This window comes from Neovison vison, chromosome 7 (genome assembly GCF_020171115.1).
Source record: "Neovison vison isolate M4711 chromosome 7, ASM_NN_V1, whole genome shotgun sequence".
Taxonomy (NCBI): domain Eukaryota; kingdom Metazoa; phylum Chordata; class Mammalia; order Carnivora; family Mustelidae; genus Neogale; species Neogale vison.
Window position 1 is genome coordinate 12,425,895 of NC_058097.1, and position 14,322 is coordinate 12,440,216.

At 57.1% G+C, this 14,322-nt stretch overlaps 1 protein-coding gene and 1 non-coding gene across 2 annotated transcripts; both read right to left on the reverse strand.

Annotated features, from left to right (window-relative positions):
- Nucleotides 1-7,062: 7,062 nt before the first annotated feature.
- On the reverse strand, nt 7,063-7,133 carry TRNAG-GCC. The gene has a single exon. It is a non-coding gene; the product is annotated as a tRNA-Gly (tRNA).
- Nucleotides 7,134-12,099: 4,966 nt separating this feature from the next.
- On the reverse strand, nt 12,100-13,413 carry EXOSC6 (exosome component 6). The gene has a single exon (XM_044260381.1). It carries the CDS (start codon nt 13,383-13,385, stop codon nt 12,567-12,569), a length of 819 nt encoding a protein of 272 aa, XP_044116316.1. The 5' UTR covers nt 13,386-13,413; the 3' UTR covers nt 12,100-12,566.
- Between the last annotated feature and the right edge of the window lie 909 nt (nt 13,414-14,322).

The window sequence follows — 14,322 nt, forward strand, 5'->3', positions numbered from 1 at the left end:
TACTCAAATCCTTCTACACAAAGTTCACAGCAGCAGCATCACTGCCAACAGCAAAAAGACGGAAACCAGTCAAATATGCCGCAGAACGTGATTCAGCCATTAAAAGGAATGGAGAACAGATACAGGCTACAAGGCAGATGAAGCTTGAAAATCCTATTTTAAGTGAAAGACGCTAGTCACGGGGGTTCACGTACCATACGACTCCATTCAGATGAAATACTCAGAAAACCCACAGAAACAAAGCACATACTGGGGGTTGCCAGGGGCGACAGGAGAATGGGGAGTAACTGCTCCATGGGTCTGGGTTTTATTTTGGAACCAAAACGTTTTGGAACTTAGCAGTGGTTGTCTCACGACATGGTGATTGGACTTGATGCCCCAAATCGGTTACCTTCATGTTATATGAATTTCACCTTAATTTTTTAAAAAGGCCTGGTCCCAGAATCCTGGAGAGAGCCAGAGACCCAGGGCCCAAATTCTGCTGCAAAGTCAGGCCAGGTAGACACTTACACCACTGCTGCCAGGCCCTGGAAACACGTCTGTGCCAACCCCAGCCCGGCCCTCCAGAGCCAGGGCACCAGCTTCCTACCCAGAAGCAGCCTCCCCTGGCGGCCCGCCCTTTCCCTCACCCTCGCGTTTCTCTGTGCCACCGCGGGTTGGTGAGTGCAGGTGGTGGTGACCAGGTCCTACCTGAAGAGTCGAGCCCAGCCTTCTCATCCGGAGGCCAGGTGGAGAATGGGGAGATTGTCCATATCAGTCCGCAGCTCAACAGCACTGGCGTCACCCGTGAACTTGGTGGAAAAGCAAATTCTCAGCTGCCCCCAATGGACGGAATGGTGAGGGCGAGGCCAGGGCTTCGGGCTTTTTTTTTTTTTCCCCCCACAAAATCTCCAGCTACTTAAGACACCGGCTCTTTGGACTCGAGAACCACGGGCAGAGGTGGAGAGTTTGAGCCTAAATTGAGACAAAATTGAGACCACCTGAACATCAGGACAGGCTCTGCCACTTACTGCGTTCCTTTGGGCAAATTACTTAACACACACACACACACACACACCTGTCTACACACACACACACACGCCCCTGTCTACACACACACACACACACACACGCCCCTGTCTACACACACACACACACACACACGCCCCTGTCTACACACACACACACACACACACACACACACACACACACACACACACCCTGTCTGCCTGGAGCTGTCTGGGTCTTAGAACATCTTAGAACAGTCCCCGTCCCACCTGCTGGGAAACTCCTGGGTCCCAGGTCTCCCTAATACATCTCTCTACCTCGTGTACTTCTCCTGTAAAATGAGGATAATAGGGCCACCTGGGTGGCTCACTGGGTTAAGCGTCTACCTTTGGCTCAGGTCATGACCTCAGGGTCTTGGGATCGAGCCCCATGTCAGAGCTCCCTACTCAGTCTGCTTCTGCCTCTCCCTGTGCCCCTCCTCCCACTCCAGCATGCTCGTGTGTGCTCTCAAATAAATACATAAGCTTTTTTAAATTAAAAAAAATGAGGATAATTAATTGAGTTGGTACACTAATGTGTCTGGACCAGAGCCCGAGACCGGTACACACGGATGAACGTCAGCTCAGTCCTGAGCTCATGCCCTAATTTTTTCTATTCCTTCATCCACAGAACACCATCTAAACCTCACTTGCTAACTAATTTGTGAAATAAGTCTAAAGCCTGGTGACTAGTAAATGCTCAATAAGTCTTAAGCTCATTTTTCCTCTTCTTCGCTATTAGCAAAGGTTATCTAGCCACAGTGAAGACCAGGTTTCAAGCAGTCATCAGAGCAAACAATTAGAACCATCCTAGCTGGGGTAGCTGGATGGCTCAGTCCATTAAGCGTCTGCCTTCAGCTCAGACCATGGTCCCAGGGTCCTGGGATTGAGTCCCACATCGGGCTCCCTACTTGGCAGGAGGCCTGCTTCTCCCTCTCCTACTCCCTCTGCTCATGTTCCCTCTCTTGCCTCTCCCTGTCAAATAAATAAATAAAATCCTGAAAAGAAAAAAAAAAAAGTACTATCCCAGCTACTCACACTGGCCCTGCGGAATTCTAAGTATCAGTACAATAAACCCCATCTCACACTCTTCCCTCCCCAGGCCTCTGGTCTCAGATACCCTCCCCTGGTCACTTTGCCAAATTTTGGCCAATATAAATAAGCAAAGTCTCAGGGTCCCTGGGTGGCTCAGTTGTTAAGTGTCTGACTTCAGCTCAGGTCATGGTCCCAGAGTCCTGGGATCAAGGCCGCATAGGGCTCCCTCCCTGTAGGAAGCCTGCTTCTCCCTCTCTCACGCCCCCTGCTTGTGTTCCCTCTCTCGCTGTGTGTCTCTCTCTGTCAATTAAATAAATTAAAGAGGAAAAAAATTAGCAAAATCTCTTGGTTCTTTTGGTGATCCAATGTCCTCCTTTTGGATTTGGAGTCATCAGCCCCCTGGGGCCTGACTTGTTATTTCAGTCCAGCGAAAACAGGGGCTGATGGGGTAGGTCAGCTCAAAGTCATTCGGGGCTCTATTGTTTAAAGAAATGCTAGCTGCTGGCCGCCCCTCAACCCCATAGCACACTAGCCGTGAGGGAGGGCAAGACACCCCAGCGACACACATGCCCAGGAAAGGGGTATGGTTTTGGCAAGTAGCCAGCAAGTTTCTGCTTCCAGGATGTTCAGAATGACCAAGAGGCAGCTGCTGCTGACCAGAGAGGCTCCATCGGGGTGCGTATGTTTGTAGGGGGTGCCTAAGTCTCCCACCTTCCCGAAGAGCCCCGTTCTGATGGCCTCTGCCCTCCACTCTCCATTCCTTCCCAGTTAGAGACCAGGCAAGGGTATGAGGTCACCCAATGGCGTCATTTTCTAGCCATTGATCAAGCTGTTTTCTCACTCACTCATTCTTGTAGGTGCAAGATATAAATTCCCTGGTTTTCTAACCATGCCTTGAGCAGAGAATTTGGACTTGTGTTCCATGAATCAGGCACTCACAGCCTGGGGGAATACAAGAGGGGGTGTCCCTTTGTAAGAGATGAATATGGAGCAAAAACCTCACCTGTTTCTGGTGCTTGGCCCCTATAATAGTTAATATTATGTTTCAATGTCAGCCACAAGGTGGTCAGCCAGAGACTTGGCCAAACATTATTTGGAGTGAGTCTGTGAAAGTGTTTTTGGATGAGATCAACATTTGAAGGGACTAAGTAAAACAGATTGCCCTCCCCAATGTGGGTGGGCCACATCTAATCAGTTGAAGGCTTGACTAGAACAGAAAGGTTTATCTTCCCAAGAGTAAGAGGGAACTTTTCCTGTCTGACTGCCATTGAGCTGGGACACCCATTTTTGTTTTTGTTTTTGTTTTTGTTTTTTTTTCCTGCCTTCAGACTTGAACTGAAACTTTGACTCTTCCTAGGTCTCAGACCTGCTGGTCTTTGGACTGGAACTATGCCACTGGCTCTCGTGGGTCTCTAGTTTGCTGACTAAAGATCTTGAGACTTGTCAGCCAATTCCTTAGACTAAATCTCTTTCTGTATATGCCACCTATTGGTTCTGTTTCTCTGGAGAATCTTGACTAATACAGCCCCTGAGTGGGGGTGGGGCCAAGCCATGACCCCAGGCTTATCTGCTCTGGGCTGCAGGTGGCAGGTGCCCAGGAAGATGCCTATTACACATGTGGACAAGGTTTGCCATTGGTGGTGAACTTCCCAGATATTCCACCAGCACCCTTGATATCATTAGCCCATAACTGGCAATCTGGGGGCCACTGAGTGGTTTTTCCCACTTGACCCAAAGCTGGGTCCTGTGATGGAGGCCCCAGCAGGGTGTTGCAGGTTTCTTCATTCTCTCCTTTCTGGGCAATCATGTCTCACTCGGTATTCCCAATTTTAGGAGATGATGTTTAACCCAAACAGAATGGAAAGCTTACCTGAATGTTCTGCCTTCTATATGGGGCACAGCAGGCATTTCTAAGTGTCTGTGCCCTGTGTGGTAGACATGGGTGTCATTTTCCGTCCCCTCTGGATATTGCAAATGTGAAAGTGACCACAGGTATAAAGATATGCCGAGGGAAAAGATGCAGGAAGCCAAACAAGATGGAAATGTAGGCGTTTGCTTTGGCACACAGGGCATTTGTGTGATGTGTCCTTGAGGGGATGAATCAGGACCACAGATGAGAAAGAAAGGCCAAGGTGACAACCTGCCCACTTTCATCCAATTAAACACTAGGTCTGGATCGTCAGTGCCTTGGGGACACCGTCGCCAGTCTCCTGTTCTCCCCGGAAGCAAGCAGGGGCTGGGTGAGGGCTCCCGGCGCTCATGTGGCATGAAGTCTGGAGAAAGGGGGAAGAAGGTTCACATTCGCTTCCGTCTTGGCAGCCATGGTGGACCACGGATGATGATCACAGATTGAGGAAGAAAGGGATTGGGGTCAAGGAGGGGCCCTGAAGTCACAAGTGAAACTCTAGGGTCTGATGCAAACCCCAAACAAAAAAGTGAATTGATTTAATGGACTCTCATCTACATATTCCGCGGACATCAGCGGGCACCTGCTGAGTGCCAGGCCCTGAGCACAGAATGGGGTGCGCAGTGAACCGGAGCCCCGCCCTCTGCCACGGGCACAGCACTGCTCTCTCACGTGGGGACCACCAAAGGACAGAAGCCCAGACACGGGACAATCTGCGGTGACAGTGCACTGACGCCGCCTCGCTGAGTGTCTCAGCCCTCCCCTGCGTGGGTTCAGGGAACTCTTACCTCCCCCTCTGACCGAAGGCAGCAGGGAGTCCATTCCCTAGCCCAGGCCAGCTGCTGGCTTTGCTTCTCACTCACAGCCACCCTGGCCAGCTCCGCCGCGGCCAGCACCCACCCCCCGGGCTTATCACGCAGGCGGGGGCGCGGGGGCCACCAGCAGGCAGGCAAAACAGGCAGCAGGAGGACATTCGAGAATTGACTCTGCCAGGGCTAAGTGTCTGTTCAGAGGACACAGAGATCACGGATATTTTCCCTCCTGCCTTCTGACGGTACCACCCCCAATTCCAGGGCACGGGCGATGGGGTGGATTCCCATCGTGGGATTGGGGTGGAAGGAGATCAGACGGGGCTGCCCACTGACCAGGGCGGTGCTCTGCCTCACGGCCTCTTACGGAGCGATACCCAGGGCCTCGGAGCGGAGGAGCAGGGAAGGGCAAGCCTGGATGCCAGGGGGACCCGTGTGCACTTGGGCCCTTTCAATGCAGCCCCCCCGCCTTCCTCAGGCTCTGACCTTCTCTCTTGTTCTCTCTTCAGACTTCGCCATGGCTGGAGAGGCCAGGCCGGGCCCTGCCCAGCAGGGCGAGAAGAGGCATCAGGGCACAGCCTGGTGAGTCTGTCCGGGGCTGCCTGCAGCCTGCAGGGGAAGGAGGCCAGTGGCTGTCCTGTCCGAGGCTCTGGGTTCCCCTGAGATCAAAAGATCCCCAGGAGGCCAGCTCAGTCTACCCACTTTGGCACCTGCAAGTCTCTGCTCCCTTGGCCTCAGGTTTTGTCTGTAAACTGAGGGAGATGACACCGTTCATTCCCAGGGCCTTCGTCACTGATGTCACCCAGCACCATCCTGCTGACAGAGGCTGGGTACCCCTTCTCCCACCTGGAGCCGGGGCGAGTGGGTCCTCCCCGGGGAGTCCCACCTGCCTGGGGCCTGGGGGATTCTTCCAGCTAGAGATGTTTGGGAAGTCACAAATGGGAACACGGCCTGGATGAAACCTTGCCCCTAACCTGGGAATCTTAAAGAAAATGTTAAGAACTCTTGAAACATTTTCAGAAAGGAGTGTCCCACATTCTGCCAGCCTGCGTGCCACTTTCACCCGCATAAGGCGAGCGTGTCCCTGAGCTGGGCATCTGTGGTGGCCTCGCTCAGTTCCTGGCCCTCCTGTGAGCAGTGGGGGTGGGGTGGGGGGTGGAGCGGGGTTCCCACCTTGTGGTGGAAGAGGCTGTAGGCCAGGGGTTTGCTGTTAGGAACCATGCTGTGTAAATGCTCTGTGCCTTCTGGGTTTCGCCCTGCCTCGTCTTCCTGGAAAGGAGACGGCAGGGATGGGCTGGGGGCTGCTCTCAGAAGTCTCTGCACCTTCAGCTTGACCTTGACATAGATGAGGCCCAACCTCTCCTGTCAGCACCCGCCCAGGCGTGTGTGTCACCCTGTGAGTGTGCCAGTGTGGGTGGTTTTGCCACTGCTTTTGTTTTGGGCGGATGAGCAGGTGTCTGGTGCTGGGTAATGCGCGGTTTTTGAACTTGGCGTTTCTTCAGTGATATGGAGCTGCCTATGCGCTGTTAGCTTGCCTTGTGTCTTGTGGGAGACTCTAGGGGTTTCATAATGCTCTGTCCCGGGGGCACTCCAGGAGGGAGGATGAAGCCTTTTGTGGGTGGGCAGTGGTGGCTGTGGCTTGGGCCCCTGGGATAGTGCCCAGAGGAAGGGCAGGGTGGGGATGGGGTTCTGGTGGCCGCTGAACTGCGGGATGTCCTCCCCGTGAGAACGCGTCAAGTCCGGGCCCTGTGACTTGGGCCTGAAAATGGAAATTTTCAACCTGAAGGCAAAGTTTTGTGGTCAAAGACTTGCCCCAAGTCTCCTCCCCTTGCCCCTGGCCTTGAGGACACTGGAAGGGGCCTATTTCTCTTTTTGTGCGGAACCCCAGCTTGCGGACTGTACCGATTAGCCCAGACCAGGGACCAGATGCGGCTGTGCAGCCCTGAGCGCGGGCGCTGCCCCCTGGCGGGCGAGAGGCAAGGCCACAAAATCAGGGCACAGGCTTCAGCCGAGGCTGATTGCTGAGCGGGTGGGGTGCCGTGGAATGAGGATGAGAAGCAGGACCTCCCCCCTTCCTCAGGCCCAGGAGGACCCTCTGCCTGCAGGCTGACCCCAAAGTCCCAAACCGATCCTGCCCCGTCTCCACTCGGGAGCTCTCAAGTCCGTGCTAAGCAGTCAGTGAAGCACCATTCCTGTACCATTCATTCCTAGCTACTTCAAAATGTGATTTCAAGAAAAAATGCGGGGTGGGGGGTGCCGGGGGGATAAAAAGAAAATTATTAGAACCTGCATTGGCCGGGAATCGAACCCGGGCCTCCCGCGTGGCAGGCGAGAATTCTACCACTGAACCACCAATGCCGCACTGGCAATCACGCTGCCACAGAGACTCTGAGGGTCCACAGCGGCCACCTCTGCCTCTGCGCTCCACCGAGGTTTCCGGCCTGTCTAGTGGGTGGGTCGGGGGACCCGCCGGCCAATCTAAAGGGATCCCGACCAGTGAAAATTCTCTCCGAGCAGTCGCGCACAGCTGAGACGCACCAGCTTCAGGTTGGCCCTAGCCCCCAAGCCCCGCCCACTAGCAACCCCTCCCCCGCTCCCCGCCCCCGCCCCTCGCCGCCGGGCTGCAGGTTTCCGGCACCCCGCCGGGGGCACCCCGCTGGGGACCCACCGCCCCTACCGCGACCCCCGGGGGGCTGGGTGCGCCTTTCCGGACGCTTTCCTTCCTCCAAAGGCGGGCCTCCCACCACCGGAATCAGCATCCCTGTCGCTTCCAGGCCGCCCCTCCAGACCCCCTGATGCCAGAAAGCAGGTGCGGGGGTGGTCGGAACTCGCACCCACCGGCCTGGGGGTGGGGGAGCCAGGATGAAAGGGAAGGGGTCCCCTGAACGTCCCCCATTCCGACCTGGTGGCTCTATCGGCCTCGCCCCTCATGGGCTGGGCCTGAGCTGGGGTCGTGGGCGCACAGCACCCGAAATTTGTTTTAGAAACTGTGCTGCCCCCGCTCACATCCCCTGCCCTCATCACGCCTCTGGCTCCAGGCGCAGGGGGCTCCTGCAGCTGTGTCCCCACAGAGCATCGCTGCCCAGGCCGCGACCCAGCTGTCCTTTGTACCCATCTCCCCATCCCTCCTAGGCAACAGTTGGCTCCCTGGAGATGTAGGACACCGGAGACACAGGCAGTGAGAGTCTGGGACCTTCCAAACTCCTCTCTCCCCAGGCGCGTAGAGCAAAGAGGAAGGTGGCCTGGCCACCTTACAACTGCCTGGCTGGCCCTGCCAGAGCTGGGTTGCATCCTGGCCGTCCCCACGCAAGGATTAAGGGCTCTCATGCACCCACCGTGGCTTTGGGCCCTGACTTACTCCTCCCTTTCATCCTTTGCCAGATTTAAGTTCCAGAACGTCAGCTGTTCCTGGGGCAGGCAGAGGAACCTTTGGAGGGCCCCTGTCTGGCTGGCCAGAAGGCTGCAGGCAGTTGTCTCCCCCCTGTCACCTGGAACGTGACCCTTGTCAGAGGCCAGACATGGGGAAGCTGTGGTCCCCCAAAATGACCTTGGTTAAGTCCCTCAGGACTCTTTTGGTGGAAAATCCTGGGGTTCTAAGGAAAACTTGCATGCCTCAGTTTCTTCAAGCTAAACTGGGGTCTAGGCGAGGACTCTGGCCATGGAGAGTGAGCCCGTCTCCATTTGTCTCTGTTGCAGCAGGAATAACTATGACCTGGGCTACAAGCTGTACAGGGAAGGGGTCCCCTACAGGTCAGTGAGTCTTAATCCTCCCTCGGTCCTCTGGGTCAGGCTGCTTGGCCTGACTCCCTCTGTCCTGTGCCGGTAGGGTGTATGAGTACCAAAGGATCCCTCCGCTTGTCAATCGTGTGCCTGTCAAGATCCGGAGGACCCAGGTGGGCTTGGGGGTCAAGAGCAGCTTCAGTCCCCACAAGGGCACCAGAAAGAGCCACCTGCCCCGAGAGCAGATAAAGCGTGAGTGAGGGGGGACAGCCCTCACCTGCAAGGCTGGGGAAGAGCTGGGCGGACCTTAGCATTGAGGGCAGGCGGGGGAGCCCAGGCAGCAGAGTCCTCTGTCCTCCCGGCCTGGTGGGCACCAGCTCTGGCCCCTCTCCAAACAGTCCAGACTGAGGAGCTGCACTCCATCAGGGGCGAGCTGAGCCAGATCAAAGCCCAGGTGGACCGTCTCCTGGAAAATCTGGAATGCATGGACCAGCAGAGGGACCAGCTTCCAGGTGAACACCAACTGTGGACCCAGGCCACATTCCCAGTGAGCTCCAGCTTTTCCCACGGCTGAAAGTCACGGGGCACCTTGGATCCTGCCCTAGGGCTTTCCCTCTGCGGGGCTCCTTCCTGCCCACCTTTCCCCCACTCCCTCTGGTTGTTCCTATGGCTGGTAGGCCTGTGGCTTCTAGGTTGTTCTGTGAGCCTCCCCGACCCCCACCCCCCCATCCACTCTCCAGCTATCTGGAGGCAGAGCAGTGTCCCAGCCCCTCCCCATCTTGTCCTTTCAAGCCCTAGGCACCCTTGATCAGCGCTGGGCACCAAGTGGGCCTCCAAACCTGGCCATTAACTGGTGACTCTCCCTGCATAGGGTCAGAAGACAGTGAAGAAACCAAGGGCCCAGGCAGTAAGGGTTCCTCATGCAGAATCACTGACCTCCAGCAGGAGCCCAGGGGCCAGAGCGCCCATCCGGAATCAGACAACTTTGAGGACAGCGCAGACCCAGAGGAGGCAGTGAGTGGCGCGGCACTTCCCCTCATCCTCACCCTCCTTGCATTTCGCTCCTTGTGGCCTCCCTGTGAACAAGGGGGAGACATACGTCCCTGAGGCGCCTACAGTGGGGGTTGAGGGGACACCTGGGACAGGTGCCCCATGTGACCCCCAAGAGATGGACCCTGTACTGCTTGTTTTCCCTTCTCAACTCGGGCTGGGTGAACTCAGGGAACTCGGGGCTGGTTGTGGCCTGACATACCACCCTCTCCTGGAAGCTGGGAGGCGGGCTTTGAGCACTACACCGTGTCGCAGGTATGCCTCATGGCCCCAGACCCCTTGTCTGAGGGCCTGGAACCAGTTAAAACCCATTTTTGCCTTTTTTCCTGCCCTGCCCCCACATCTTGTGCGGTACCATGCCCCCCGGGGGAGCTGTGGTACTTGGACGTTATTGGAAGGAGACCATCAGAACCTGGATCTGATAACAGCCCTCTGGGTGGCATTAAAGGACCCAAATGTTCCTGCCTTACCATGTCCTCCTCCCTGATTGGAGGTCGCTGCAGCAGGCCAAGCCCCATGCTTGTTGGGGCCATCTCTGCAAGGTCTGGGATGCTGAGGGGCTGGCAGTAACGAGGCTTCCTGCCTCCACCTATCCGGCCCTGTCCCCTGGACCTCTGAGCTCTGAAGGGTCCTTACCCCTGCCCAGGCCTACACGAAGGGGCTACTTTGGTGGTTCTGGGTTTCTAGGCCTCAGGAAGAATCCGGAGTGGCCCTGAGCTGCCAAAGCTGCCGAGAAAGAGACATGGGGCTGAGGGAAGAGGTTAGCAGGCAGGCCTGTTTCTTAGGCATTCCATGTCTCTCAGCCCTCCTGGCCAGAGTCCTGCTTCTGTTTTTCCTACAGGGGAAGAACCATGCATCAGACCTGGAGGGCAGCCAGTAGAAGGATGGAACCCCTCCGGGCTCCTTCCCAAGTGGCTCCTTTGCTTGCCTCATGTGGATTCCTGAAGGCCTCTGTGCCACCAGAGACACCCGTTCTAGAATGAGCACAGTGAAAGTGGAAGCAAGGCTCAGCCAGACCAGCCAGGAAGCCTCCCCCATTAATGGTGGCTTTTGCTTTGGAGGTCGTGCTTCCAGATGATAGGGGCTGAAAGGGAGGCCTGCAACTGCCTTAGCACAAGCTCACTGTGCTCACGAAGCTGAGGCCATCTTGCAAGGGGCAGCTGCCCAGTCCCCCCTTGGACACACGCCAGCTCCTGGGGATAGCAGGTGCTGCGCTGGCTGCTCTTCTCATCCCCCTGCCAGTTCCCAGTGTGGCATGTCCCGCAGCGGCCAGCCAGTGGTGCCCAGGAAACTCATGTGCCTACAGTCCCCCTTCCAGTCTGAAACGGAGCTTTAAGTTCCTCAGTGTGTGCCCCCAAAAACCCCCTCTAGTTCCAGACTCCTCACCTACCCTATAAAGCCATCCTTCAGAATAGGGGTATCATTTTTACATCCTATTTCTATCTTGTCTCTTGCTGGTGTGATACTATGTACTTCAGATCGGCTCTGGAAATACTATTATGTCAAAAGGGCAAAAATAAAATTTGTGTTTCTTTTCCTTGGCCAGGGGTTCTTGGTGTGGTCTCCAAGGCTTATTCTGGTCCTGGGGCTCCCTAAGGTCAGGCCTTCCTGGAGAAGTTGAGCAGGCCCTTGAGTCACACAAGTTCAGAAGCTCCTCCTAAGCCAGGGCACACAAAGGGGACCAGGCTGCCTGCCTTCTTCCAATTCAGACCTGGGCACAAACCCACTGGGCTCAGCAGCCACACAGGGAAGAGCCCACTCTTGTGGTCACTTAGGCCAGCTCCACCACATGGAATAATGGCCAGGCTGTACCTGGTTTCCCAACACCCAGAAGCTCTTATCTCCTAGAAGTTCACCTGCCCTCCCCCAGGAGCCAAGACTGGATCGGGGCACCAAATAATAAACCCAGCCGGGCAGGGCGTCTGGGTGGCTCAGTTGGTTAGGCATCCGACTCTTGATTACAGCTCAGGTCCTGATCTCAAGGTCACTAAGATCAAGCCCTGCATCAGGTTCCATGCTCAGAATGGAGTCTGTGGGGTTCTTTATCCCGCCACACCCCTGCCCCCCTTGCATGCACTTTCTCTAAATTAATAAATCTCAAAAAGAAAAAAAGGAAAAAAAAAGAAAGTAAGCAAGCCAGCTTGGACCCCCAGTTCTTCTTACCAGTAGTAGAGGAGGCCTCTAGCTTCCACCCAGGACCAAACCCCTTCCAGGGACCCAACCCTGAGCTGGGGTCTTGCCGAGCACCAAACCAGAGGCTGGAGAAAACACCCAGAGTGCTCCTGGGCCCATACAACCCTCCCTACTCTTGTCACACCTCACCAATGGCCAACTCTGATACTCAAGGGGCAGGTTCTCCTCCTCCAAGGCACATTTCCCCACACCAGCCCCCGCACCTTTCAGTTTCAGCCCGTCTCTTCTACTTATGTTGGTCTAAGGAACAGGGCACATTCAAGACAATGCGGTCCCAAGCCCTGATACCAAGGGTCCATTACTTGTCCAAAAGAGCCTTGCTCCTTTAAATTCACTACTGAGAAGAACCACAATAGAAGACTTTTCCAGATACAAAGGAGTTTGTTTTAGCTCAGATATAAATGAGAAGGCCCAGCCCTCTTGTCCATTCTCTCAAGAGCAGACCAGTTCTACAGAAGGGAGTCACCAGCTGGCCTGCATAGGGTCCACCCCTTACAAGACAAAAGCTCCAAGGCCAGTTTTCCAGGCAAGTCCGCCTGAAAAGTCCTTTCCAACTCGGGAGTCAGGCCGCATTAGCAAGTGTCTTCAACTGGGTCGTAGCTGGGAAGGACCAGCTCAAGCAGAAAAGTTTCTTTAATGGCAGTGTGTAAGAAATCCGTTCCAACACGGCTGTCCAGTGCATCGGTTCTGTGCACGCCTCCTCAGACCCGCCCTGGCCCTCCGAATTCTCAGAGGAAGAGACGCTCAGTCTGGAAGCTGAGGGCACGGGTCCTTGGGAGGGCGGCGGCAGCTAGGTCCTCGCCCTCCGTCGTGGCTCGGGCTTCTGGTTCAGGACGGCGCGGCGGCGCCCCTCCGGCGCGCAGCCCGCACCAAGCACTGCTGCAAGACGGGGTAGAGGCGCTGGCAGCCCTCCAGGCCCAGACGCACTGCCTCGGCCCAGCTCTCGGTTGGGCCGCCCTCCCCGCTGCCCAGCAGCCCGGCCACCTGGTTGAGCACCGGCATGAGCGCCACGGTGAGGCCGGCGGCGGCGTGCTCCTCCTCGAGTCGCGTGGGGTCCAGCAGCCAGGTGGGCGCCGGCTCCGGCGTGCGGCTCAGGCCGCAGCCCACCACCAGGTCGTACATCTCGACGCCCGCGTCTGCCAGGGCGAGCGCGGCGGCCGTGAGCGCGGCGGCCAGCGCCGAGCCGCCGTCCTCGAGCAGCAGCGCCGACACCTCGAGCTGCGCGCGCGGGTAGCGGCCCAGGCGCACCGCCGGCTCCAGCGCCTCCTGCAGGGCCAGCGCCAGCTCGCGCTCCTCCCCGCCGCCCGGGGGCGCGCGGCGCCGGCGGCCCGCGAAGGGCGCGCGGCGGAAGTCGCAGAGCAGGCGGCCGCGCAGGGCGGCCGGGGCCTCGCCGCCCGCTCCGGCCGGGCCGCCGCCGCGCTCGCTGCCCTCGGCCTGGCGCGGGCCGGACACGGCGCACAGCACCTTGGTGCCTCCCGCCTCCAGGTAGGCCGAGCCCTTGGCCTGGCTCAGCAGCCCGGCGCGCGCGTACACGGGCCGCAGCCGCGTCGGGTCGCGAGCGGCGGGCGCCTCATCCTCGTCGGCCGCGTACAGCTGTGGCGGCTGCGACTCCTCGGGTCCGCGGATTCGGCGGTGGTCTCCGGGCATGGCGGTGCCTACCGTGCGAGCCGCTTCCGCCCGCCGTCCCGGCCTCGCGCGCGGGTTCTTCCGCCCGCTTAAAGCCGCGCGCCCGCGCGAGGGCTGTCGGGATAGCGGCGTGCGGCGCCGCACCGCCCCCTGCCGTCCTGGAGGGAGAAACCCGAGCGCGGCGGATCCCCGAGGCCGCTTCAAGGACCCCGGGATCTGGATGGATAAATGGATAGAAAGCCTGGGCAGGCCTGCAGGAGTGGGACCCGGTCCGGCCTGGCTGACCTCTAGCCTCTCGGGCCCGAGCAATCCTAGGGTGTACGTCTTTGTCCTTTCACTTATGAAGGTTGTGATTATTTTTATTTTGCACTTGTTTGTGTGACTATCTCCTACGTGTTTCCCTAGGACTTCCCCAAGAGGGCTGGCTTTTTGTCTTGGTCATTCCTCCCATCCTCAGTGCCCTGGCTGGCATCATGCTTGTTGATGGAATGGAGAGTACACACTGGATTGTGTACTCTTTGGACCCGTGGGAGTCCTCACCTGGCATGTGCTTGGTGAAGCCAGGTCCTCAGCACCCTCTCCCTGAGTGCTTCTCACCCCAAGGACTGCCCCTGGTGACAGCTAGCCTCACTGCTTCTTCCACCATAGACCCGCTTTCCCCCTCCTAACGTGTCAGCAGACCTAAGTCAACCAGGGCCCCACAGCCACCTGTTACACCCAGGGAACATGGAATCAGCCAGAGGCAGCACAAGCGACCAGTACCTTTACCTTTAACCTCCCCTGCACACAGTTTCCAAGCCCAGCTGTCTTCAGACCTGAGTGAAGGATTCAGGACCAGGCAGGTCCCAATCCTCACGGCCCATCTTTGGGTCAGAGGGGTGGGAGTAGGCAACTAATGCACCTTAAGTTTGTCCCCTACCAGAGAAAACCTCTGGTCTCACCCCTGACGACTCATCAA

Bases quoted from the DNA above. Each gene is read 5' to 3' on its own strand.
- EXOSC6 (XM_044260381.1), bottom strand. From the start codon at position 13,385: ATGCCCGGAGACCACCGCCGAATCCGCGGACCCGAGGAGTCGCAGCCG.